The sequence below is a fragment of the Toxotes jaculatrix genome, chromosome 15 (assembly GCF_017976425.1).
Source record: "Toxotes jaculatrix isolate fToxJac2 chromosome 15, fToxJac2.pri, whole genome shotgun sequence".
In the NCBI taxonomy this organism is placed as follows: domain Eukaryota; kingdom Metazoa; phylum Chordata; class Actinopteri; family Toxotidae; genus Toxotes; species Toxotes jaculatrix.
In genome coordinates this window covers 2639807-2666646 of record NC_054408.1, presented here as the reverse complement: position 1 = coordinate 2666646, position 26840 = coordinate 2639807, and the positions used below count along the sequence as shown (strand labels likewise).

Below are 26840 nucleotides of genomic sequence, written 5' to 3'. Positions count from 1 at the left end.
TGACCATACAGCTTATATCAGTGAAATCATGATTATGTTATTTTATCCTCCATTAAACATCATGTTCTAGTCTGTTTCATGCCTTGTAGTTAGAAGTGAATATGGTGCAAGCACACAGAGTGTGAAAGTTACACACAGAATAGACAGGATTAGATTATTCAGTTCAGTTCAATTCAAAATACTTCATTCGTCCTCCAAGGGACAATTTGAGGCACTCATTTACACACTGGCTGGTGCAGAGCAGCACAAAGATGCATACTTTATGTATCTTTATCAGTCTGTACACAAGGTGAATTGCTCATTTCTTGTACTGTAATCAATCACAAGTCTAATGTCCCCTGAAATAAAACCAAACTTTCTTCTACTTGTTTTACATGCAGGCGAATATGACATCAGCTTAGAGTCCTCACAGAGGACATGGTGCGTGGGGCTGATGATAATCTTATCTGCCGTTTTGAGGACGCGTTCAGTATTAAAATGTGCTTGGGGTCTTTGAGATTTACCAGTGATTCTAGAGTCGAACACCATTTCTTGGGAAGTAAACCAGCAAATAACTGAAAAAGTCAAAATACAAAATACAATAACACATTTTTACAACATAAAGATCAGTTTACTCATCATGAGAAGCTACGAGATTAAACAGCTGTATAATGTCTTCAGAGGCCCCGGAGAAAATAACTGCTAGTGATGCCAGAGGATCAGATGTGGATCATCAGGACATCATCAGTTATGGATCTGGACTCAGGTTCAGAATACGAGCTGGTGTAGGGGCTGGATTAGAGGCTAAACGTCAGGATGCCTGTACCTACATTACTTTGACTTTGACACTTCTGAGTCCACCTGTACACCTGTGAGAGGGACGTTCAGTTCCATGCTCACTTAATTAACCCAGTACACTTTGTTGTTGCGACACGATACTTAACGTATGTAGTACCTTTTATTTTCATTTTATGTACAAAAGATGTTCATTATATAAAAATATTTTTTATGTTTTTAGTAGCTTTAGTTTTTTAGCTTTAGTTTTTTTTATGTGTGTATTTATTATATTATTGGATTATTAGTACTGATGCATGAATCTGTATGCAGCCTTTCACTGTTGTATCTCTTCATAATGGAGCTAATTTCAACTATTTCATGTACTTTTGAGTTGTTTAATAAATAAAAAGGCATCATAATTAAAATGCATGTGATGTTTGTATGTGAAATCCTAACGTGTAAAGTAACCAGTGACTGTAGCTCTTACTTAAATGTAATGAAAAATGCATTTCCCTCTGAAATGGTGAGAAAATGGAAAAAAACAACTACCAAGTCTGTGCTTACGTTCTCTTCTGCAATTCCTCCAGTCAGTGAACTGCTGAACTCTCTTCAGCAACGTTCAGTCAATGGTAAGACACAGATGTAATTTTATGTAAGAGAACGTGGACTGATGAGTAACCTGTGAATATAACAAAGTGCTTGTCACCACAGACCAAACAGTGACAGCCCACAGAGTCCCAGCTGATACATTTGCTGCTGTCACCCACCTGTACCCCATAGGAGAGCTGCTGCAGTTGGCACTGCACCAGATGCATGCAGTCTGGAATAATAACCATTTACAGACTGATTTAACAAACATTATAGCCCTGTATGCTACGCTGCTGAGTAAGATATTCAAAACAATGGCTCCATAGATCATTTAGCTATCATGATGGGTATAAAAGTGACAGACAGTTTGGCTGGGCAAAGTACCAGTGCAATCAGGGGTAGGACTGGACACCAAAATGGGCAGAGTAAGACTCCATCTTTCTGTTGTAACTTAGGCTGATAAATACATTTAACGTTTCAGATCATGTGCTATCGGTGCAGACGGAGAAATGGTTTTAAAAATGTACTTTTTTCCTGTTTTCAGATCATTTTCTACGAGGACAGAAACTTCCAGGGTCGCTCCTATGAAACCAGCAGCGACTGTGCTGAGCTGACCTCGTACCTGAGCCGCTGCAACTCCTGCAGGGTGGAGAGCGGCTGCTTCATGGTCTACGAACGTCCGAACTACATGGGTCACCAGATGCTGGCGAGGAGGGGAGAGTACCCTGACAACCAGCGCCTGATGGGAATGAGCATGAGCGACTGCATCCGTTCCTGCCGCATGATCCCCATGGTATGATGCTTCCTCCACATGACTCATTAGCTCCCATGCATGTAAGGTTAAAGATACAAGAAAAACTTTAATAAAAAACACTGCAATACAGCACAAAAGAAATGGTTTTTGATTCTGAGGTAATTTTCTATTTCCTCACCTGTCATTTTTCAGCACAGAGGTCCATTCAGGATGAGGATCTACGAGAGGGAGAACTTCGGAGGTCAGATGCATGAGCTGATGGACGACTGCGACAACATTCAGGACCGCTACCGTATGTCCGACTGCCAGTCTGCTCATGTGATGGACGGCCACTGGCTGATGTACGAGCAGCCCCACTACAGAGGCAGGATGATGTACCTGAGGCCCGGAGAGTACAGGAGCATGAGAGACATGGGCATGGGTCCCATGGACATGAGGATCGGATCCATCAGACGTATCATGGAATCCTGTTAGAACAGAACGGGCTCGAGACTTGAAAATGTAATCAATAAATATTAATAAATGTTTCATATCAACAAAAAAATTATCATCAATTTATTGAAATTCAAAACTCCAGCCAGTGATCCAGGAGGACACTGTGGACATTTCAAAATAAGAGAGAAAACTGCAGTAATTATCGGCAACCAGTTGTTCCTGTATGTCACAGGACAGTTTGGTCTGTAGTCAGCACTTCTGTTTTAATTCATGCATCCCACAGGCAGGTTAAGACTCCTTCTACCTGACATAACCTACTTAACATTAAAGTCGAATCTTAAAGGATGAAAATGGCGGCTGTGAGAATACAACATAGTTCATCTGAGCGTTAAAAAAATACAGCAAATAAACAGGCAGACATGCTGATGTTTCATCAGCATGTCACCACTTCGTGTTGAAATTCTGAAACATGCACGGACCCGTCGTAGCAGGAAAACTGCAGGTGGGACTCATTAGCGAACGAAGGCTGCAGCAGTCTGGTGTTGTGTAGACTGGCTCACTGAGACAAGGCACTAAAAAAAGACTGATCAGACCACACTGACTCAGACCTTTTGTCTGCCACTGCGAGTCCAAATTTCTGTTTGGACATACCAGGTGGAGAACTGTGTCCTAACAGGCAGGGCTGAGATTCTGATAGCAGTTTATAAAACCATTACTTTACTCCAAAAAGGAAAAATAAGAAAAAGAAAAAAATTGAAGAATAATACAATAATCCTTCTGCCACCTCCCACCCACGAGTCTCATTTTAACTGGTGTATAATAATAATACACCTAATAATTTTCATTTTCACTTTTTGACTGAAATGAAAATAGTATTTCTTCTGCTGAAGTCTGTGCAGTTCTTAGTGTCAGGTCGTAAAGTAAAAAAGGAATAATCGTTTCACAGGCGCTGACTCCTTCTGATGCCTTAAAAAAAAAAAGACATTAAAAAAAATCAACATTTTATTTTCATCTTCATCCCACTGCAGAGCAAAGCAAAACTCAATGTACCGTAGAAGACATTTATTCAGTTCTGGTGCATGGACATGTTTAGTTAGATTTACTGGGCAGATTAGAGCGATGTCAGGTATCATGACCTGACAGATGACCATAGTGATACGGCCTGAAAATGCAGGGCTGGCAGATGGACACATTTACATGTCCCAAAACAACCGAGAGTAAACAACCGAGTAAAATAAACTAAAATGCTTGTATGCATCCATCATACACCGGAAAGAACCAACAACAGGATCAGTTAAAGCCAAAGCATGTCTCTCACCATGTTATATACATTTAGATAAAGAGCCAATATAAAATTATTATAAAATTACAATTATAAAATTACTTACCCGGCTTCAACTTCAAATTAAACAGATTTCAGTGAACTTGGATTTGATAAACATTTCGGTTACTGGATTCACAGTTATACCCAACCACATGTATAATATATAAACTATGCAGCCACATGGCCTTACATTCAGAGAAGTGTGGAGTAATTGTTGACCTAACAGGTCCTGTCTCTATAAAGCACAGCTTTGGTGCTGTTATCATACGTTAAGCCACTGATGTGAAGTTTGCTTTATTGTTCCAAAAGGAGAAGGGGAACAGTTGTTAGAGTTTCTCTGTGGCACGAGGTGAAAAGGTAAAAGTTTCAAATCTAAAACTAAACGTGTATAAGATATATATAAATTAATTTGTCCTCTGTCCAGCCTTCTTTGATTTTCTTAGGTTTTACATTCAATGTGCTTTTGCTCTCTGATACTTTTACATAAATTAATATTGAGTCATATTTGTAAGAAATATTTTTATTATTTAGTAAGTGAATCATCCCATAGTCTGTGGAAGATAGAGATTTCTGTCATATTACAGTTGGAAGCTTCTCTTTATTTTCTTTATGTGAGGCAACAATACTGCATGTATACAGTACATGCATTTCCACCAGAGTGGTACAGTGCTAGATAATAACCCTTTAGCGCCCTGACTGCTCAGTAGGCTTCTATGGCATGTTGCTGGGTCAGGGGTTTGCACAATAGAAGCCTACATACTTTTTTTTCACATTGAGCAAGTATAAAAGTAACGGTTACCGCCGACAGGAATACACAGCAGCCACAACTCAGTCCTGAGGAACAACCAAAGATCGTGACCATGGGCAGGGTAGGTACAGTACTGGGAATGATCCATGAAAAACAAATGAAACAAAACATTCCACTTCAGTTTCAGATTTATAAAGTGTCACTGGATTGTCACTAAAAAAAAGCCTCTGAAAGTGGTTCTGATGAGGCATCCCTGTCCTTTCAGATCATCTTCTACGAGGACAGGAACTTCCAGGGTCGCTACTATGAGACCAGCAGCGACTGCGCTGAGCTGACCTCCTACCTGAGCAGGTGCCACTCCTGCAGGGTGGAGAGCGGCTGCTTCATGGTCTACGACCGTTCCAACTACATGGGAAACCAGTATTTCATGAGGAGGGGCGAGTACGCTGACTACATGAGCACGATGGGAATGTCAGACTGCATCAGGTCTTGCCGTATGATTCCCATGGTAGGATTTCCATTCTGCAGATTTCATTTTGTTTAGTTATCTTTGTGTGTTTGTCCAATCATCTGCTTTCTACTTCCCAAATGTTTTCCCTTTACAGTACAGAGGATCCTACAGGATGAGGATCTACGAGAGGGAGAACTTCGGTGGTCAGATGTATGAGCTGATGGACGACTGCGACAACATCATGGACCGTTACCGTATGTCCGACTGCATGTCCTGCCACGTGATGGACGGCCACTGGCTGATGTACGAGCAGCCCCACTACAGAGGCAGGATGATGTACCTGAGGCCCGGAGAGTACAGGAGCTTCAGGGAGATGGGAATGAGCGGCATGAGGTGGATGAGCATGAGGCGCATCATGGATTCCTGCTACTAAATTTTAATTAAATTCCACTGATTAATGTAACCCACTCTTCTATTTTGACTTTTTTTTTTCCTCACTGGCTTTTTTGTTTTTCATCCCCATTGTTATGTCAGTGGAGACGAGACGAGCATCAGTACATGATCATGTGGTACATCCCTATAGTCTTTCATGCATATAAGAACTGCACAGTAACACAAAATAAAGATTCTAATTTGTAAAATTTCAGGGTCTCATCAGGTGTTTGATGGATATTTAACTCACATATAACACAGTTCAGATTCATACACAGATTACCATTTAGATTATGGTTTCTGCTGCACACAGTTCATCCTGTAGTGTACATCTTTTCCCAAGGGCTTAATCAGTTCAAGGATCAATAACTACAACATTGTGTTTTTAATTACTGTATTTGTTTGGATTGCTCACAATCATACAAGTGCTTTAAAAAAGCAGTTAAATATAAAGTAAAATATGGCGCCTGAGTCAATGGTCGAGAATAATTTTGCTGTATATAATTTAATAAGTGGTTTGAAAACATTTTACAGAAGCTGTGTGATCTAAAAAAAATCATTATGTATTGTCAGTTTACTTGATATGGACAGTAGCACACAGTAACACCTGTGAAAACAGCTGTTTAATGTCCTCTTTGGATCTGGAGGACCTTTGTCAAGACTGAGAAAACCAGAGTTATTTCAGTTTGAACTGGGAGAACATAAATGAGGTATGAAAGGCAGCAGGCACTGAGGGCTAACTATGGAACTGCATTATAGGAGCAGTAGCAAACAGTATTTTTATACCAGCTCAGTGTACATTCTCGCAGCAGTTTTCACCAGAATTTTATAAAAGCACAGTTCTAGGCTGGTGGAGTCCTAATTTAACACTTATCAAACCGGCAGACGACAACACACAACTTTACAGACACCACCTGCCAAGTTTCACCATGACGAACTGTGATACGGCACCGTGGCATCTCACACGCACAGCGAGACTCTGAGGGGGAACTAGAACTAGAACATTTCAGAGGAACCAGAATCAGAGTCTACAGGTACTTACTGTAGAACAGGAGTGTGCAGATCGTTATGGGTAACCACAGGAACTCTTGCCAAATCTCCACCTGCATGTTGTGCCTGATGTGAACTTCAAGCAAGCTGACGGATTTGTTCCAATCCTGTTGGGAGGCAGTTTCAGAACAGACACAACAAACAAACGTGAATGAGCTGCAAACAAGTTTAAGCTTTAAATCCTGTGTTGTATCAACCTATTCACACAGCAGTTTCTTTAATGTGCTGATCTGTGTTCATGGACACGAATTTTCCAATCAGCACAACTTTCAAGCTTTCGATTACACACATGACTGTCACACTAGAGACCAGGGTTCACATCCAGAGTCCTGTGTGTGGTTAGGTTCAGGCAACAAAAGCACTTTGGTTGAGGTTATTGAAAGTTTAAATTTAATTCTCTCTCATTACATCAGACGCTTCCACTGACCTAAACAAGTGTTATGATGAGTCTAAACATCACCATAAATTAGAGTAATAATACTGTGGTCAATATTTTACTGTCCATGTGCAAGAATCAGTACATTAAACTTCATGAATATTTCAGGAACTGTTGTGATACTCGGCTGCAAACTTTCTGCATGTAACAAAAACATTTTGAACTCCGATAAAAGACGCTTGACTGATGCTTACTTGCAAATAAAATGCTCAATGTCAATTACATGAAATAAAAATCCAAACTATCCACCTGCCGCGTGCTTCTGTGTTCCGCCATCACGTTATCGCGTGCACTGGAGCGTGCGGCCAGCTGTCAACCTGAAAATGTCGCCGCCGGGTGTCGCACATCGGCGGTTGTGACGCATATTTTGAGCGACAAAAATTTTTTTTACGTTTTATTTTAGTGTTACAAGTTCACCGTAATCTTCAGATTTGGAATTACATTTCAAAAACGAACGAGCTAAAATAAAAGAACATTTAAATGAAATACTCCTTATTTATTTTCCAAAGTCACAGGGAGCCACAGCTGAGACAGCTGCCGACCCCTGCTCTAGGGGTTTGGCATTTCAGATCAATTTCCTTGTTCAGTGTCATATCACTGATTAGCATTGTGTGTGCTGAGCTACTGATTTACCCTGTAAAACCATTAAATAAATCATACAGTGCTAATTATCAAACACCTGTATCCATTATCATGACTATCCATCGTTTCATTTTTTTCCTAACCAGTTTCCTTCACTAACACTGACTCATAGGCAGAGTGTGGTGTTAGTTTTTTTTAGCCACAAATGATTTCTATTGTGAGTTTGTTGAAAACCTTCACTCACTGGCTCCTATTGTTTTAGGGGAACCAAAAAGCTATAACTGAAGTACGTTTAGCTTTTGACCAGTCAACGAACAGAATCAATAGCTCTGTTGTTCAGCTTCCAGCAACAACTTTTATTCTGCACACAAAATACTCATGACAAAATAAAGTAATTTTGAAAAAAACAAAACAAAACAAAACAAAAAAAACTCTATTCTTGGTAAAGGAAAATTCTGTTTAGAGGTTGTGACCCTGTTGGTATATGGGTAAGCAACTCAAAACTCTATAGGCCTCTATAGTGGGCTGCTGGGTCAGGACTTTGAACAATAGAGGGGCACACAGTCTTTGTCTCTGGCCAGGTATAAATGTAACTTGTTCAGACAGACAGGGTATCAGTTCAAAAACAGTTCTCTGAGAGATCTGGGAAACCACCGCAGTCACCATGGGCAAGGTAGGTAACAGTCAAAACTGTTAAAAAATAAAAATAAAAAATTATTTGCCAACAGATATGTAATGGGAGATATCTTTTTTTCAGATCATCTTCTACGAGGACAGGAACTTCCAGGGCCGCTCCTATGAGTGCATGAGCGACTGTGCCGACATGTCCTCCTACCTGAGCAGGTGCCACTCCTGCAGGGTGGAGAGCGGCTGCTTCATGGTCTACGACCGTCCCAACTACATGGGAAACCAGTATTTCATGAGGAGGGGCGAGTACGCTGACTACATGAGCATGATGGGATGGAGCGGTGGTATCAGGTCTTGCCGTATGATCCCCATGGTAGGTATAACAGGCAAAAATAATACCTCTTCAACTCTGGAAAGAAATTTTTTTCTTATATTTTATTATTTTGTGTCTTTTTTTTAACAGCACAGAGGCCAGTTCAGGATGAGGATCTACGAGAGGGAGAACTTCGGTGGTCAGATGTATGAGCTGATGGACGACTGCGACTCCATCATGGACCGTTACCGTATGTCTGACTGCATGTCCTGCCACGTGATGGACGGCCACTGGCTGATGTACGAGCAGCCCCACTACAGAGGCAGGATGATGTACCTGAGGCCCGGAGAGTACAGGAGCTTCAGGGACATGGGCATGAGCGGCATGAGGTGGATGAGCATGAGGCGCATCATGGACATGTGCTAAATTGTACATTTTGATGCCAATAAATGACATAACTTTCTAAATTCTGGTGTTACAGTATTTAATTTAATTAAAATAATCTTTCTAAAGTAACCATTTCTCACTAATTAGAAATACTAACAGTAAGCATTGTACCATGATGTCCACTACAGTCATAGTTCAGTTTTATTTCTGCATCCAGCCAAACATTTGGCGCGTCCCTCGTGGGACCACAAGACAAACCTTTAAATCAAACTCCAAAAATACAGTAAGATATCCTCTGGTAACACATGCATATGCAAGGAAAGACATAAATATGTGCTCTTCATACACCTACATAACTTCAAGTAACACATGCATATACATATATACACAATTTCAAATACATTTTGCATCAAATAGAACAGGAATGTCAGTGTTAGTGTGTCTGTTGGTCAGTTGGTCCACCACTTTGGCCCAGACTGAAAATATCCCAACAGCTGTGAGATGGTTTGCCATGAAATGTGCTACAGGCATTGATGCCGTTCTCAAATAAATTAATAATAACATTAATAAATAAATACATTTTTATAGCTTTGCCCAACTTCTCGTCTGGCGCCACCATCAGGTCCAAATTTCAATAACATCCAATACTTTGCCTTCTGATCAATTACATGCAAAATTAGTGACATTCCCACAAAGTCTTAGCAATACTTGAACTTCAGCTAAGCACTGAGCTAAGATGGTGAACATGACAGATATTATACCTGCAAAACATGAGCATGTTAGTGAATATGTACTATTAGCATGCCGACTTTGTCTCTTAGCTCAAAGCACCAAAGTGCTGCCTCACATGGCTGTGGACCGTTAATCATGTTATCGCAGGTTTTTTTCTCAAGTACCAGACTAATTTAAAAGTTTCACATATTTATAGACAACTTAGTCTTTCTGTTGCCTATTTCTGTTTTCATTTTGCTAAACCATGTGTTTTGTGGTTCCCACGAAAATAAAATAAAATACAACTCGTTTTCTATATCAAGTCAGCCTTGAGATGAGTTGAGGTGATGCCTAGGCACAAAAATGAGTGGTGTATTGAGGGAACTGAAAGGAGTGAAAGAGTAAGTGTTCAAAGGAGTTGAAGCACAAATGGATGGTGTCATGGATGAATCCACTGTGTGACTCACCCAAAAATTCCTCGATGAAATGAAACAAGGGATTTTTTTTAACAATCCCATAATGCAATACATTTCATAAATGCGAAAGTTACCGTTTTGCGGCTCTACAGCTGAAAGTAATGATGCAAAATGACGATAATCAACAGCTCAATTTACTGTTCATTATTCATTAACTACTGAGGGTTTTATATAGGGAGCAGGTGTGTGAATGAGTGAACAGGCCCACAGACACAGCTCTGCACTTCAAATAAGTTGTCACTGAAAGCTGTCACATTAGCACAAAGGCTACAGCAGCACAAACTGAGCACTGAAATGTGCATCCTGCTTTGCCAGCATTGTAATAAAAGGGTCAATAAATTATCAATTCTGATGCACAAATAAAGAAAAATTAGCTTCAACCATAAAATGCAGTGAATAAGCAAATTTTAAAATATCAAGTTCATTATTCTGCTGTTAAATCAACCCGTTAAATGTGTTGTCTTTGGTTTAATTTTCCTCTTTGAGCTGCAGGACACTAATCATCATACAGTCAATGTTTGTTAAAAGGTACGTTTTCATTCATGTCCGCTGCTTAACCGTATGAATATTCAGCAAAATTCGTTACATACATCTTATGGACAAGAAGCAAATTTCCTAAGATTTTCAACAATAATTTAGGATTAGAGTGAAGGCTGGAAGCTTGGTGACAGTGGTTACTGCAGGTTATTGGTGAACTCCGGGAGAGCCAACTCCAACATACAGATTAGTAATATAACTACCAGCCCACAGGTGGGTTTATGCTGTACATCTGCATATACGCACCACCACCCCTTTGGCTTTTCCAATAAAACAAAATCACAGGAGGAAAGTGCACTGAAGGAATCACACAGCTGTGTAAGCTGCTGAATTTGCATTACTAATCCGTTCATTTATTTCTATGTGTTCCACATTAATAGCTATGAAAGGTTCCTTTAGTCCACTGTAAATCACTTACTGCATCCATTATGTATATATCTCTCTAAAATCTCATGAACAAACATTTCCCCAAATGTGTACAGGGATATAAAATGAATTTAAAAGTTAATGTGGTTGTGAACTGGCTTTACACCTGCCACTTATTTTTTGTGTTTACCTTATACAGTTCTACAAACAGCTGGATAAACAACTTTGTCTCATACAGATGTGCATTATATACTGGCATGTCAGGCTACTGTCACACAAAAGGATACTCATGTCTATAAATTGTCCACTTATCAACCAGAGCGCCAAACAGTGTGTGTTTTGAAATGTGTAACACCGACAATTGTTTGCTATTCTGTATTGTGACTTCAAAAAATGCTCATTGTATTTACTTCCCTATGGAAAAATCCATTCTAAAGTCTTCTAGGGGATCCAGTCACATGGAAATGTGACAAATGCCCCTCAGCACTCTATAGGCCTCTATACCATGTTGCTGGGTCAGGGGTTTGCACAATAGGAGCCACAGATTCTTTGGGTTTGGTCAGGTATAAAAGTAACAGTTAAAACAGGACCGCCATCAGTGTAGCAACGACACAGTTCTCTGAAGAACGAACACCACTACTACCACCATGGGCAGGGTAAGCACAGTCACCTCACCAACTATTTCTTTTATTGATTCTTAATTGTATTGACATTATTATTATTATTATTATTATTTTAGTTTAAATTCCTTTTACTTTGTCCCCTTTCAGATCATCTTCTACGAGGACAGGAACTTCCAGGGTCGCTCCTATGAGTGCATGAGCGACTGCTCTGACATGTCCTCCTACCTGAGCAGGTGTCACTCCTGCAGGGTGGAGAGCGGCTGCTTCATGGTCTACGACCGTCCCAACTACATGGGAAACCAGTATTTCATGAGGAGGGGCGAGTACGCTGACTACATGAGCATGATGGGAATGAGAGACTGCATTAGATCTTGCCGTATGATCCCCATGGTAAGTATGAAGTTGTGTTCAAGGTGCACTGACCCCTGATATTATGAGACTGACATTTCTCTGACCCCACATTGATGAAAACTCTCAAACTGTTTTCACTTTATAGTACAGATTATTAATTATTATTTTGTCTTTTTTTTTAACAGCACAGAGGCCAGTTCAGGATGAGGATCTACGAGAGGGAGAACTTCGGTGGTCAGATGTATGAGCTGATGGACGACTGCGACAACATCATGGACCGTTACCGTATGTCCGACTGCATGTCCTGCCACGTGATGGACGGCCACTGGCTGATGTACGAGCAGCCCCACTACAGAGGCAGGATGATGTACCTGAGGCCCGGAGAGTACAGGAGCTTCAGGGAGATGGGAATGGGAGGCATGAGGTTCATGAGCATGAGGCGCATCATGGACATGTAAAAACAATTGTGTAGAATATGTCTAAATAAGCTAAAATAATAAAAAACTTTTTTTGACAAAACATTTCTACCTGTTGCATGATTTCATATGACTTTAGTAAATGAGTCAGCAACCACTGCTCCTTAATGTGATAAGAGGTGCCCAGTGAGTTTTAGCACACACCACTTACGTGCTTGACTCTTTTTGATAAAAATACTTTAACCATGTGAAACAATACAGAAAAGATACGAAGAACAAGGTTTGCACAGTTACTGTTTACAAAACCTCCATAAACTACAAATATTGTCTGACAGAAGTAACCTCCCTATTTTTGATTTTTACATTATTTACATAAATCATCACTGTTTTACCTTTAAAGTGAGTTACTAGCAAAAAATGAAACAAATGATAATGATAAAAGATGTGTCGTTTAATTGGATCATATGGTGTGACACCATAACAGTTCCAAAAAAGTTATGGTGTCACACTTATTTTTTAATTTGATCACAGCACAATAAAATAAATGAAAAAGAAATTGGGGACTTTTAAAGTATAGGTAATAATTCATCCCAGGATTACTGCTGAAAATGTCTCCACAACTTTACCCTAAAAATGAACAGAAAGCACAAAAGGAAGTCTTCCTCCAGACTAAAACACATTTTGTCACTAGTGCAGTAACCTGAGTCAGATCAAAGCCGTCATATATTCAGATTTAACAGGAATATTCATGATCAGCAAAGTATGACTTTCATGATCTCTTGACCTTTAGTCCAGTGCCACTGTCACTTCAAAAATATTTACATTGTGCAGAGTATGAATCCCCATTTCAAACTTATTTTACCATTTTCTTTATTTCACTCACATTTAAAGCAAAACCCACCACCATCTGTTCTGCATTTGTGTTTCACATATCAGCTGCAGAGTGTTTTTTTTTTTATTTGCAGTCCTTTAAATCCATCGTGCATTATCTAGCTCTGCATAATCCACTTAATTTTGTTGTCTCAGTGTGTCTGTGTTTTCTCGGTGGGGGCGCTCTTTGACAGCCGTATGATAGCCTGGTATTGGTGGTCTTGGCCCACAGGGAATTTGCAGCAGCTGATCATGAGTTTGTGTAAGATTTTACTTTTATTTTGTAAATATGTCAACCCACATTGTGTACACTTAACATATCAACAAAACATAAACTCACAACAGTCAACAAGCTCAACATCATTATCCTAATATTGTATCAGCTTATTTGATGTTTATAAGACATAAATGAGCCTAAACATAAGTTTAGGCTCATTTATGTTGAGTACACTCATCAAATCTCAACAATCCGAACCTTAAACATTTTGATCAGGACACAAAAATCCTCTCTTCCTGTCATTTTTCTGGCTGGTTGCTGTTAAATTCAGAGGCTTGTATTGTTTTCTCCAAACAATTTGACTAAAACAAGAGTAAAATGTTCCACTAACTATTTATAAACTAAAATTAGGAATATTTTTGGAAATTACTGTTTTCAAAAGCTTATTTTGCAGTAAATATGATACATTGCTGCATGCTTATATATTTTATGTGTTGTACTGTTTGTACTGTATAAGTATATAAACATTTACAAAATGCAGCCTGTGATTTTTTTTTTACCTCTGTACTACATGCTGTATAATAGATGTATTATATATGCTATATTTCGCTTTTTCTTTGTATATGGAGACTTTTTCACTTCATCCCATTATGGGCAACAATCCATTAACATAATAAATGGTTTCTAACACACTATAATGTGGTTGTAAGCAGATTTGTGCTTATTTATGTTTTTTAAATGCCTCTTAAGGGCAGTCATAAGTGGATGTTTCTGTATAAAGAGATAATGAAAGACAACAGTAAAACACAGTTGTAGTAATATAAAACATATCTTCATATGAGACATGTTATAAACAATTCATCAGTTTATGTACTTCTTATAAATGTTAAACATTTGGGATTAAAGTAACTTTTGCTGAAACGGCACCAGTGAGAAACATTTATACATCTAAACACACCATCAATTTAAATTTAATATTTATAATATATCTGAATCTGGTGTGTCAGCACAGCAGAATCTCACTAGTGTTGAAACACGTATGTTTGTAATATGTTAAGAATAACACATTCCACCTCAAATTATGCCCCAAACAGGTCATGCACACAGTTCTTAACAGCCACATGGGCCAGCCCATTCACGTTACAAGCACTGTTGAAAATGCTTTCTGTAATGAGAGAAAAGGCCTTTTCTAAAGACCCGGGGCCTGAAAAAAAAAATGGACATAACCTCGGCATTCTATGAGCTTCAATAGTAAGTTGCTGAGTAAGGGGTTCTCTGAGGGGGGGCCACTGGTTCTTTACGTGTGGTCAGGTATAAAAGGAAAGGGTTAAACCAGGTAGGAAGGCAGTACAGGAGCAAGCGCAACAACCCATCTGCAGCCAACATGAGCAACACCGGCATGAGCATGAGGGGCAAGGTACTTTTAACAGTCTGTTTCTAATCAGGAGAAATTACTGTTTGTAAATTGACCCAGCTACTTTTTTTCCCCTAACCTATACAATTCACTTTTTTCAGATCATCTTCTACGAGGACAGGAACTTCCAGGGCCGCTCCTATGAGTGCATGAGCGACTGCTCTGACATGTCCTCCTACCTGAGCAGGTGTCACTCCTGCAGGGTGGAGAGCGGCTGCTTCATGGTCTACGATCGCACCAACTACATGGGAAACCAGTATTTCATGAGGAGGGGCGAGTACTCCGACTACATGAGCATGATGGGAATGAGAGACTGCATTAGATCTTGCCGTATGATCCCCATGGTAAGTATGAAGTTGTGTACAAGGTGTACTGACCCCTGATATTATGAGACTGACATTTTTCTGACTCCACGTGAACTCTCAAACTGTTTTCACTTTACAGTACAGAGGATCCTACAGGATGAGGATCTACGAGAGGGAGAACTTCGGTGGTCAGATGTATGAGCTGATGGACGACTGCGACAACATCATGGACCGTTACCGTATGTCCGACTGCATGTCCTGCCACGTGATGGACGGCCACTGGCTGATGTACGAGCAGCCCCACTACAGAGGCAAGATGATGTACCTGAGGCCCGGAGAGTACAGGAGCTTCAGGGAGATGGGAATGAGCGGCATGAGGTTCATGAGCATGAGGCGCATCATGGATTCCTGCTACTAAAAGTTCACTAAATGTTCACTCGATGTAACAAATGCTACTAAATAAAAGCAAATGCTGCAATACTTTGACTTATGTCCAGCTTATTGCCCAAGTGTCACAGTGAAAGATTATGCAGTATTCTACTGCAATAAATAAAGCAAATTTTTATCCTTAAATGTTTTTATTTGCTGAGAAATTTGGCTTCACATTTTACTGATAAGCCCGCCTACTGTTGATCTTGAAAGTAAAATTAATATTCTGGGTATTTAAAGGGTATGGATGATTAAAAAATAGAATAGAAAAAATTAAATCCAAATTAGGCTTTTGATTTTTCAAAGCAATGTAAAGAAAAAATAGTATTGTGTGAGTTGTGTTTCATTCTGTGCAAATGAATATTTAACTTGATTGTCAAGTAATTCAAAAGCTGTGGTAATTTATACTATAACACAAATCTTGAATGAACACTTTCATATATTGGTGAAGGGTTGCAGATGGCGCTGGTAAATGCTAATGACTTCTTTATGATTTAAATGGTGGCTAAATGATTTCAACCTTCACAACCTCAACACCATCAGAGACACTTTGGAAAAACGTTACTTAGACGGTGCCATTGCGATCAATCCATGATGCAGCCAACAGCATCCATTAAGCTAGCTAATGTTAGCTGATGGTTGTTGTCAATGCACCACAGCAAAAGTTTTATACAAGAAACATTATTTTCACTGTGCGTTTTCTCACTAGCTGTTTGTAAGATTAAAAGGCTACGACTACGCAAATTCAACGGCAAGAACAAGCTAACAAGATTAGTTCGTAGAAACCCGAAACACTGAGCAGTTTGAGTCGCTTTGTTGAACTGTTTTGCTCCCGACTGCAATGAAGGGTCGTGAATTTTCTATAACGTTAGCCTGGGTTCACATGTCCAACTAGTGCTGGTTCATACATCAAACAGGCACTTCTCATTTGGAATAAATAAAACTGGAAATCTATGTTTGCACCCATCAAAGAATTTTATGGAAGGGCTCACACTCTGCATGATTTAATATCCACAGAAATATACACTTCTATGGCATTGTTTACCAGTTTGTTTTTTTCCTCACAACATTGATTGACCACAGAAGCAGGGAGCTCAATGCACAAAGAAAAAGAGCTTTGAAAAAAAAGTGCAGCTGATAAGTAAGTAAACTGAAAAACAATTTTACCCATTTGATATGTGTAGATTCAGATGTCTGTGGCATAAAGAGATGATGTTCAAATACAGAAAACACAAGCAAACACAAAAACGCTAGAAGTCATGAAGAACAAATTGTAAATCAATTACTATATTTAAAAAACTACGAGCATTTACTAGCAACTAGCACAAGGTACATATACATGGATTGCCAATACCTCCAATAATATCAGAATTATGCAAAAACAATGTTAGAAATAAAATAAACACTGAATTCCAACATTAAATCATGCATCGGTATATTTATACTAGTGTTATTAAATTATTTGAGGTCAGTCTTTACCACTTTGTGTGTACTTTTAGTCTTTGAATACCTACGATAAATTGTATGTTTTCTGTGTATTTTTTCTATTTTCTTCTCTTCTCCAACCTGTAAGTTTGAGTTATTTCCATCCATGATAAACTCCACAAAGATTTACAGTGATGCACTAAACTGTTAAAACATCTCCATCTCATTATGTTATTTAGAGCAACTATTATTACCATTTTTACAATGATCATTTCATATTTTAAATGTAACAGTAACTGAACTGACTCAGGCATAGCACAAGTATTACACTGAAACAGGCATAACAACCTTAGAACTGAAAAGAATAGGCTTTGTTTTACCTGATCAAAAGGGTAAAAATTTCTAAAGTCTTCGAGGGCCCAGTCATGTGATTATACGACACAGTAACACTGGCCTGTACAGCGCTCTATACCATGTTGCTGAGTCAGGGCTTTAAACAATGGGGGCCCACTGACTCTGTAGGGTTTGGTCAGGTATAAAAGCAAGGGTTAAACCAAACAGGACAGCAGTGCAGCAGTAGCAGTAGCAACAGCAGCAGCTCACCTACAAGTATGTCCACCACTGATATGAGCATGGGCAAGGTAAGCATCCGGAGAATTTACAACATAAATTACAAATGTTTATGCAGAATATCAAAGAGCAAATCATATCCATGCTTTTATTCAAAATAACTCAAAATCTAAATTAATGTATCCCTTTGTTTTTTCAGATTATCTTCTACGAGGACAGGAACTTCCAGGGTCGCTCCTATGAGTGCATGAGCGACTGTGCCGACATGTCCTCCTACCTGAGCAGGTGCCACTCCTGCAGGGTGGAGAGCGGCTGCTTCATGGTCTACGACCGTCCCAACTACATGGGAAACCAGTATTTCATGAGGAGGGGCGAGTACGCTGACTACATGAGCATGATGGGATGGAGCGGTGGTATCAGGTCTTGCCGTATGATCCCCATGGTAGGTATAACAGGCAAAAATAATACCTCTTCAACTCTGGAAAAACGCTTAACATTTTTTTCTTAAACTCTTCTCAAACTGTTTTCACTTTACAGTACAGAGGATCCTACAGGATGAGGATCTACGAGAGGGAGAACTTCGGTGGTCAGATGTATGAGCTGATGGACGACTGCGACAACATCATGGACCGTTACCGTATGTCCGACTGCCAGTCCTGCAACGTGATGGACGGCCACTGGCTGATGTACGAGCAGCCCCACTACAGAGGCAGGATGATGTACCTGAGGCCCGGAGAGTACAGGAGCTTCAGGGACATGGGCATGAGTGGCATGAGGTGGATGAGCATGAGGCGCATCATGGACATGTGCTAGACACTGTTAATTCAAATAAAAACTGAAAGATAAAACAAAACATCTTGTGACCTTTTTTCTGTCCTTTCGTGTTTACAAAAAATGTGATTTTATGTAATACACTGAATAAAAAATGAGGAGTACAAATAAGGATCAAAATATTAAGCGTTGTCCAAACAGCGTGTAAACAACAGCACAGAAAAATAATTTTACTGTAAAATTTCACTTGAAAAAGAGCAAAAAATATCACAGACCAAAGACACTATAAAAACACGTTATCACAGAAAATTACAAAGAAAATAATAAAATAAGAAATACATACAGACATATATTCTGCAACAGCCAATGTCTGGTGTACGGTGAATGTGGTCAATACAATAATATTTGTTTTTCAAAAATTGCAATTCAGCTCAGTTTAACCAGATCTGAATCAAAGAGACATAAAAACATTGTAATAAATTATTAATCTTGCATGACAGGCGATGAAGTTGCTGTTATAAATGCATATAAACTCAGTCTTCCTTCTGTGTATAATATCAGTACATATATAATAATATAAATATATCAAATTTGGGAGATTCTTACTTAATGTCTTACCTCGTCTTGTAGATATTTCTGACCTCATCTGAAGGAGTAGCTGGGGGCCAATGCTATTCAATATTTAACTTTTTCCATTTTCATTTAATTAGGCAAAACGGTTAATTGTGTTTAAATTCAATTTTGAAGATAAACCTGGCCAAGAAAGCATTATGAAATAATGTCAGAAGCTATAAAGGGTATAAAAAATATCCAGTTATCAAGCATAGACATGTCTCAGTACATTTAGATATTTACTTTTAATGGGTGTAATTTTCTGTAGCACTGTCTGTGCTGAAAATGATTATACCACATACTAAGCGCAAAAAACTCCACAATGCAATGTAAAAAGTACACTGTTGCCCATAAAGTTGGAATAAAATATATTTTACCTCTTCTCATGAAAGGATTGTGATTTACTCTTGATAGATAAAGTTTATATCTTCTCAAAACTTTATTGATCAATCTCTTCCAATGTGATTAGTGGTGTGTATAAATAGGAATAAAAATCTAAATGTGGAAAAGCAGATAAATTGTGGTAAAACAAATAGAGCAGTTTTTGACGCAGCCTTCACAGGACTCATTCAGACTTTTATACTGAGATAAGGTACATTCATGATGACTTCAGATTCACTCTATGATTACAGATGATTCAGACATGCAGCTTCTATCTATTTTGTCAGTGTGTTGCTTCTATATAAGAATGCATCTTGATAATTCAAAATAATCAAAAAATTAAATGACGGACTCAGAAGCCGTTTGATCTAGAATGATAGAGCGTTCGAGAGGATGCATAATAACCCTTTCCCATCAGCATTCACAAACACAGGGACTAGCATTGCATGCTGCTGACTCATGGCTTCCATACAATAGTGCCATCGATTGTTTGGATGCCACATTAGGTATAAAAAAGGCTTAAATCCAGGATAGCATTGCTATAGCATCATTCAATGTATCAGCCACCATGCACGGCAAGGTAAGTTTATTATGGATATTTTACTGTAATTGTTGCTTTTATGATGTTTGCACACATTCAGTTCGTGTTCTTGAATTAAATGTTGTATTGTGCAAAGAGGGATGCTATATGCATGCATCATTTTGGCTCTATTACCACACTAAGATCCATTAGTAAGTAGTATTTAAATTAAGGTTGAGATTCGTAGCCACTGATCATGACACATCCGTTGTTCACAGATCATCTTCTACGAGGACAAGAACTTCCAGGGTCGCTCCTATGAGACCAGCAGCGACTGTGCCGACATGTCCTCCCACCTGAGCAGGTGTAACTCCTGCAGGGTGGAGAGCGGCTGCTTCATGGTCTACGACCGTCCCAACTACATGGGTCAGCAATATTTCCTGAGGAGAGGGGAATACTCGGACTACCAGCATATGATGGGTTTCAGTGACTGCATCAGGTCCTGTCGTATGATCCCCATGGTATGACGCTCAGGAATCAAGAAATACAAAGCACTGCGTAACCGTAAGTTTCCACTAAAATGATTAACCACTGTGTATTCTCACTGTTTCGTAACAGCACAAAGGGAACTACAGAATAAGGCTATATGAGATGGAGAACTTTGGAGGTCAGATGTATGAGCTGATGGACGACTGCGACAACATCCAGGACCGTTACCACATGTCCGACTGCCAGTCCTGCCACGTGATGGACGGCCACTGGCTGATGTACGAGCAGCCCCACTACAGAGGCAGGATGATGTACCTGAGGCCCGGAGAGTACAGGAGCTTCAGGGACATGGGATACGATGGAATGAGATTCAGCTCCATCAGGCGCATCACTGACTCCTGTTAACTACAAGTTCATTTGTTTTTAAAAAAAGAAAATCTAACCTCAGAAATAAAACATTTTTCATATTCAACATGGCATACACAATTTTTAATGTTAATTTAATCTATTAATTTGATTTAATTGTGTTTGTATATTGTATAATTTGAATGCAAAATTTGAATACACAGTGGGAAAAATACAAAAAGTGTTGTTGCTGATTGGTTTTGTTATCCTCCACATTAGAACCCAAAGACCTCGTATGTTATCATCATTTATCAACCTCATGTTTTCATGAATTTCATAAAGGTTATAAAATATTTAGGAGGAAAATATCTTTATGTCTCTTTTTTAGAGATTAACGTAAATTTATTGAAAAGTAAAAATTTATAATTCAGGTTGTAGTTGTAGATTAAAAAAAACATGTATTTGTGGCAGCACTAGTAAAATAGTTATGTTGTCATTGTTGCTCCTTTTAAAAAAAAAAATTAAAACATTTAAAATATCATTTATATTATAATATTATAATATTATAAAAATTTAGCTCTGAGCTTTGAGTTTGAAAACAGTAGACAGATATATGGAGTTATTTATCACTGCACTGTGATACATAAATAACCTAATAAGGACGGGCTAAATGAAGCATGGTTTGGGTTATCTGATGCACTTTGAGCAGAAGGATTCAGAGAGCAGTGAATGAGTCAGGACACAGTTTTCTTTGTTATGGCTCATTTTACCATTTGGCTGATTCAGTTGTTATAGGCACAATCCACGTGTGGTGGTGCGCAGCACACATTCCAGCCCAACATCAGACACCACATGGACGTGGATTCAAATAAGGATTAGTGTTTGAATACAAACCATGTGGACTCAATTGAAATGGCTGCTGTTCACCTTACATGGACTGGGCTTTTAACATGATGGCAATTTTTAATTTTTCCAAACCCAACCTGAAGCCCGAGGCTACAGTATATTTGTTGTAGAAAAATGTCCTCACACGTAAACGTCACTAATCTAACAACAGTAAAAGACCAACACAGAATATGGCACAGTGACCCAATCGGCACCAAACATATAGGTTTAGTGGCAACACGCACACTGCAGGCAGTCACCAGCACATGACACTATCATATCTCATACTAATTAATTTTGAAAAACACTGTCAGTTGTAATCAAGAGCAGAACTCTGTACATGGGTGATCATAATGTTCTCTAAATGTAGACGACAACAACACATTGTTGTGACCCATCGATGTCCGGGTCAGGTTCCTGAAGCCTAATCTGGTGTGGCCAAGACGCGTAAAGAGCATAACTGTAAAGTTGGAAACACTGTTCTCTGGCGTTATGATCTACATGTGAGGTTAAAGCTGCTTCCAGTCATTTTTGACACCAGAGGACAGAAATGGTTTCACAGAAACACAGCCTGTCATACCAAAAATGTGTTAAGTCATTAGACCAACAACTTGAATCTGTCTACATGATCACGTAGGAATGTACAGTAACACACTTCCTCTGATTGCTGGATATGTGGGGGAACAGTGTGGTACACAGCTGAACTCCCTGTGGTCGCTGAGATGCTGAATTTGTGTTCATGTATAACTCGTTTGCTGCAGCAAATATATTTTGGAGGAAATGTGAACATAATTAACTTATTTGGCAAGTCACAAAAATGTTCATACTAAACGTATAACCAAAAACTTTCACTGACAACAGCATCATCAGATTTTCTTATGGTTATGTTCAGACACTCACAGCATTTGTTAGGATTAGGGGAAATGATCATGATCTGGTTTAATACAGAAAACCTCAAAAGTGAATTGTTATTTATTAATATTTAACCAAAACAAAATTACATTTGCTGCGACAAAATAACTGGGAAAACCACTGAGTAAAATCTGTTTATATTAACATAGAAATAGATTTATAGTTTTATAGTGGGTTCTCCAACGTGATGAGAAATCAGTGATTCAGTTAAAAGGCACCTTTAAACGTCTCTTCAAATGTTTGTATGAATAAAATTCATCACTTGAAGATCATGTTTGAGAATAAATCAAAGAAGACGATTAGAAAAAAAGACTTGTGGTTCTGTACGCAGTCTGGTATTCACATCCACGACATTCACTGTCCACTTGTCAGATTAAAACAAATACACAACAACTATTGAAAAATACAACCATGAAGACTTTAATCATTTAGATACAGATCCTCTGATTTGGAAATTTAAAAAAATCAGCAATATATTTTCTGCTGTATGATTGTGATTGTTTAAAATTTTTAATGAGGTTTTATTTCCTATACTTGATTTAGTTTATTGTGCTTTAGCAAATGTGCATTTGTTTACTGCCTTCAATCCCATTTTGTTCCCAGCCTACATTTTTAGTAAGCTAATCGCTCATATGAATCAGTTAGCTTTTCTTTCTTTTTTTTTTTTTAAAGAAAGAACATTTTTCTGATTTATTGTTTTACCTGTCAAAAACACGGGAAACATATTTAACGAGCCCTTCAGAGAAAGGTACGTTTGTGGAAAACACGTTCTCTGTTATTCAGCAGCAAAAGACAATAACAAAGCGGGGCCTCTTCTCACAACCTGCAACCACCGCAAATCACGATCTGTTGAAGGTCACTTTGAATTGAACCGAACACGGGGGCCTCTGCTCCATGTTGCTCTGTCAGGAATTTGAACAATGGGGTCATGTATCCTTTGGGCGCGAGGTCAGGTATAAAAGCTGCACGGGGACATGGAGAAAACTGTGCAGTCTTTTTGAGCCAAAACAGTTGTAACTGTAGCCATGACCATGGGCAAGGTGTGTACAGCTTCTGCTTCTCTCTAACATTTTCAGTCTGATGCTTTAAAAAAGAGAAAAAAAGTGAAATGTGCACTTAATGCAGTCTGTGGTAAACTGTGTGTCAACATGATGGTCTCTTGTTTTTTTCACAGATCATCTTCTACGAGGACAGGAACTTCCAGGGTCGCTCCTATGAGACCAGCAGCGACTGCGCTGACATGTCCTCCTACCTGAGCAGGTGTCACTCCTGCAGGGTGGAGAGCGGCTGCTTCATGGTCTACGACCGCACTAACTACATGGGAAACCAGTTCTTTGTGAGGAGAGGAGAGTACTCTGACTACCAGCGTATGGGCATGAGTGATTGCATCAGGTCTTGCCGCATGATCCCCATGGTACTGTGACTCCTTATGTGCTGTTAATTTGAAATCACACCTTAAACATATGGTGAAAGCAAATTTTTTTGGTTTTGAAAAAGAATTTCTGCAACTCACGTTCCCTCATATCACTTTACAGCACAGAGGCCAGTTCAGGATGAGGATCTACGAGAGGGAGAACTTCGGTGGTCAGATGCATGAGCTGATGGACGACTGCGACAACATGATGGACCGCTACCGTATGTCCGACTGCCAGTCCTGCCACGTGATGGACGGCCACTGGCTGATGTACGAGCAGCCCCACTACAGAGGCAGGATGATGTACCTGAGGCCCGGAGAGTACAGGAGCTTCAGGGACATGGGCATGAGCGGCATGAGGTTCATGAGCATGAGGCGCATCATGGATTCCTGTTATTAGAGCACCGGTGTATAAAAACAAGATTTTAAATAAAATCTAGTGATTCTCTTTTAAATGAATCCCTCTGCTGCTTATAACTGAGTGGCCTGACACTCACACAACTATTTACAACCTAAACTCATGGTAAACGTGTTAAAGTGAGAGGTCGACATACAAGTCAACATACACGGCATCTTCCCATTTTTATTCCATCAGTTCTTCCAAGTCTTATCAAGGGCCATGCTCTGTTAAGCAAAACCAAGTTAAAGTTTTTTTTACCTGGTAGCACATATGCTGACGTATTAACCACTTTTCATATTGGTCACATACCAACACAGATGAATCATTTTTGAGCTTAGATGATGTTACTGCGACAACACGGAGACTGGTGCCACTCCTGAGGTTTTGTCCTGAGGTTTTCAGGATTTACTTCAGACTCACATGTTTATGACTTTATTCAGTGTGAATAGCAGCATTTTATTTCTAATAATTCACCAGGTTAAATCATTGGAAAGAGCGGCTGAAACTACAGAGGTTTGTCTGTATTGACAACTCTTATCCTCGATGCAACATGGTGCATTTCATGAACAAATGCTCAATGTGAGCCAGTAACTTAGAGATGCTTTGATTGAATTGACACACAATGATTACAAAAATAAAAAAGGCAAAACTTGCACAACATTTTAGAAAACAGTTGAATAAAGCCTAAAAACTGCACAGATGAATATACACGTTTGGTTGATATTCAGTACTGGTCGAATCTTCTTGTTGAGCACTCGTGACGTTTTTACAGTTTAAATCAAACGTTGTTCAGAAAGTTCGTCCTAACACTGTTGCAGAAGTTCTCACAAATGTGTTGCACTTACTTGTAGTTTTCTTTGCTTTCACCTTCTGTCCAGTTCATCCCAAACCAGCTCCATGGGGCTTAGGTCTGGAGACTGTGGTGGTCTTCATTGTGTGAATCCACCATCTGGTTCTGCTCTTCCAGTGTTTTAGGTCATTATCTTGCTGTAGGATGAAACTCTGACCAACCAGTCTGAGAACAGTGTACTGTAATACTGCCCTGCTTCCTGCAGTAAAGTATTGTCCTGGTAAAGCATCAGAGGGTGTAGTAACACAGTGAGTTCCCACACTGCCTTTGTACAGAGTTTGTAAGTAATCAGCCAAAGCTGAGCCACCTGTGTGAACTGAGTGCATTAACTTTCAAGGCTTCGTTAACTTCAGGTGCTGCAGAAAAGCTGCAAGTGAACCAGTTTCTTCATCCCTGAAAAAGGCCTGTTTCCTGTCACATGTACTTGATGTTTCAGGGGTATTTTTTCCACCTGGGGCAGTTTACCACTCACCTTTACACCTTACAGGTTATTTACTGGACCTGAGTTCTAAACTTTTCAAGCAGGTGATTAAAAACAAAGCCTGTTATTGCTGTGAAAACATTTATGGTCAGGTACAGTTTGTTACCCTGTTTACAAATAAAAATATATATATTATGTCATTTCGAAGCCATACCCACTTTTCAAAAAGGCTGACATTCGAAAACAATTGATTAACATTGTGATGTTTGTATTTGAAGAGAATATAAAAGAGCCCCGCTTCCCCATCAGAATCACATTGTGCCACACAATGGGAAAGGTATGGCATTTTGTTTTGCTAGTAGCCTTTTGTCCAGAGTTTAGTAAATAGAACAACAGCCATTTTGTGGGAGTCACAGGAGTTTTCTGAATCATTTCATCTTTATCAGAAAATAGCCCCTGTGTTTTGGTAGAAAACTAAACTTTTAAAATCGCAGTGGAAAGCAGCTGCTGGATGGAGTTCTTGTGTCAGCACAGGTGAAATTACATGTGTGAATCACATTTATATGTACTTATATTCACTATGTTTATTGAAGTGGCTGGGAGCGGTGGAGACAAACGAATGAATCTGAAATTCCAGTTGTTTTACACATATCCCGCAGTTATGGTTCTTTTTCCATTTATTTAGATGTTAGCCCAAAATAAATGTCCAGGGGTGTTGCCAAAATGGCTGCTGAGGCCAAAATGGCCAGTCTTCTTATGTAATTGATACAGAATCTGACAGAGCAAAGGCGGCTTTAAAGACGCTTTTACTTTGGTGGGTGGTCAGAGGAAGCAGTTTTCTGCAACAGAACTGCACAATTACAGCAGTAATGCATGAATACTGTCTGAATACTGACAATAAAACTGTCCCATTAAAACACTTGTTGTTCTGACCTAATCTCCTGATGTTAATAGCTAATTGTCCACTCAGGTTTCTGTCTGAAGATGAAAATTTACAATTTATTAAGTTTATTGGAGAGATTTGGGGCGAGGTTAGCCTCCTTTTACTCCTCGGATCGTAAAGCGTTTGTATGCTGGTTCATTCTGTTTTGTTTTCTAAGCCTCGTGTGCGGCATCTTGCATTGATGTTACCTGAAAACCTGTTCATGCAGAGTGGTATTTGTGCTGCAGGGGTGTTTATGGACGTTCTTAATTTTCACCATGAGAAAAATCAATGACAGCTGTAGTGAATTCAAGCGAACCACAGC

The 26840-nt window shown here is 39.2% G+C and overlaps 8 protein-coding genes and 1 long non-coding RNA gene across 9 annotated transcripts; 8 read left to right on the top strand and 1 right to left on the bottom strand.

The window, feature by feature from the left end:
* The first annotated feature begins 1760 nt into the window (after window positions 1–1760).
* Window positions 1761–2572, top strand: LOC121194405 (gamma-crystallin M3-like). The gene is made up of 3 exons (XM_041057281.1): window positions 1761–1769; window positions 1889–2137; window positions 2291–2572. Exons 1-3 carry the CDS (start codon window positions 1761–1763, stop codon window positions 2570–2572), a joined length of 540 nt encoding a protein of 179 aa, XP_040913215.1.
* A 2145-nt stretch (window positions 2573–4717) lies between these two features.
* LOC121194401 (gamma-crystallin M3-like) lies at window positions 4718–5489 on the top strand. The gene is made up of 3 exons (XM_041057278.1): window positions 4718–4726; window positions 4871–5113; window positions 5211–5489. The coding sequence occupies exons 1-3, from the start codon at window positions 4718–4720 to the stop codon at window positions 5487–5489; spliced, it is 531 nt and encodes a 176-aa protein (XP_040913212.1).
* LOC121194406 lies at window positions 5344–7288 on the bottom strand. The gene is made up of 3 exons (XR_005895377.1): window positions 7224–7288; window positions 6531–6645; window positions 5344–5396 (listed from the first exon to the last, which is right to left on the bottom strand). It is a non-coding gene; the product is annotated as an uncharacterized LOC121194406 (long non-coding RNA).
* Window positions 7289–8211: 923 nt separating this feature from the next.
* LOC121194402 (gamma-crystallin M3-like) lies at window positions 8212–8922 on the top strand. The gene is made up of 3 exons (XM_041057279.1): window positions 8212–8229; window positions 8314–8556; window positions 8647–8922. Exons 1-3 carry the CDS (start codon window positions 8221–8223, stop codon window positions 8920–8922), a joined length of 528 nt encoding a protein of 175 aa, XP_040913213.1. The 5' UTR covers window positions 8212–8220.
* A 2698-nt stretch (window positions 8923–11620) lies between these two features.
* On the top strand, window positions 11621–12405 carry LOC121194731 (gamma-crystallin M3-like). Its single transcript, XM_041057729.1, has 3 exons — window positions 11621–11629; window positions 11744–11986; window positions 12133–12405. Exons 1-3 carry the CDS (start codon window positions 11621–11623, stop codon window positions 12403–12405), a joined length of 525 nt encoding a protein of 174 aa, XP_040913663.1.
* A 2387-nt stretch (window positions 12406–14792) lies between these two features.
* LOC121194247 (gamma-crystallin M3-like) lies at window positions 14793–15587 on the top strand. The gene is made up of 3 exons (XM_041056993.1): window positions 14793–14867; window positions 14966–15208; window positions 15309–15587. The coding sequence occupies exons 1-3, from the start codon at window positions 14835–14837 to the stop codon at window positions 15585–15587; spliced, it is 555 nt and encodes a 184-aa protein (XP_040912927.1). The 5' UTR covers window positions 14793–14834.
* A 2038-nt stretch (window positions 15588–17625) lies between these two features.
* Window positions 17626–18406, top strand: LOC121194721 (gamma-crystallin M3-like). Its single transcript, XM_041057719.1, has 3 exons — window positions 17626–17664; window positions 17793–18035; window positions 18131–18406. The coding sequence occupies exons 1-3, from the start codon at window positions 17635–17637 to the stop codon at window positions 18404–18406; spliced, it is 549 nt and encodes a 182-aa protein (XP_040913653.1). The 5' UTR covers window positions 17626–17634.
* Window positions 18407–19925: 1519 nt separating this feature from the next.
* Window positions 19926–20771, top strand: LOC121194737 (gamma-crystallin M3-like). The gene is made up of 3 exons (XM_041057745.1): window positions 19926–19937; window positions 20156–20398; window positions 20496–20771. The coding sequence occupies exons 1-3, from the start codon at window positions 19926–19928 to the stop codon at window positions 20769–20771; spliced, it is 531 nt and encodes a 176-aa protein (XP_040913679.1).
* A 2753-nt stretch (window positions 20772–23524) lies between these two features.
* Window positions 23525–24322, top strand: LOC121194235 (gamma-crystallin M3-like). Its single transcript, XM_041056968.1, has 3 exons — window positions 23525–23548; window positions 23683–23922; window positions 24044–24322. Exons 1-3 carry the CDS (start codon window positions 23534–23536, stop codon window positions 24320–24322), a joined length of 534 nt encoding a protein of 177 aa, XP_040912902.1. The 5' UTR covers window positions 23525–23533.
* Window positions 24323–26840: the final 2518 nt, after the last annotated feature.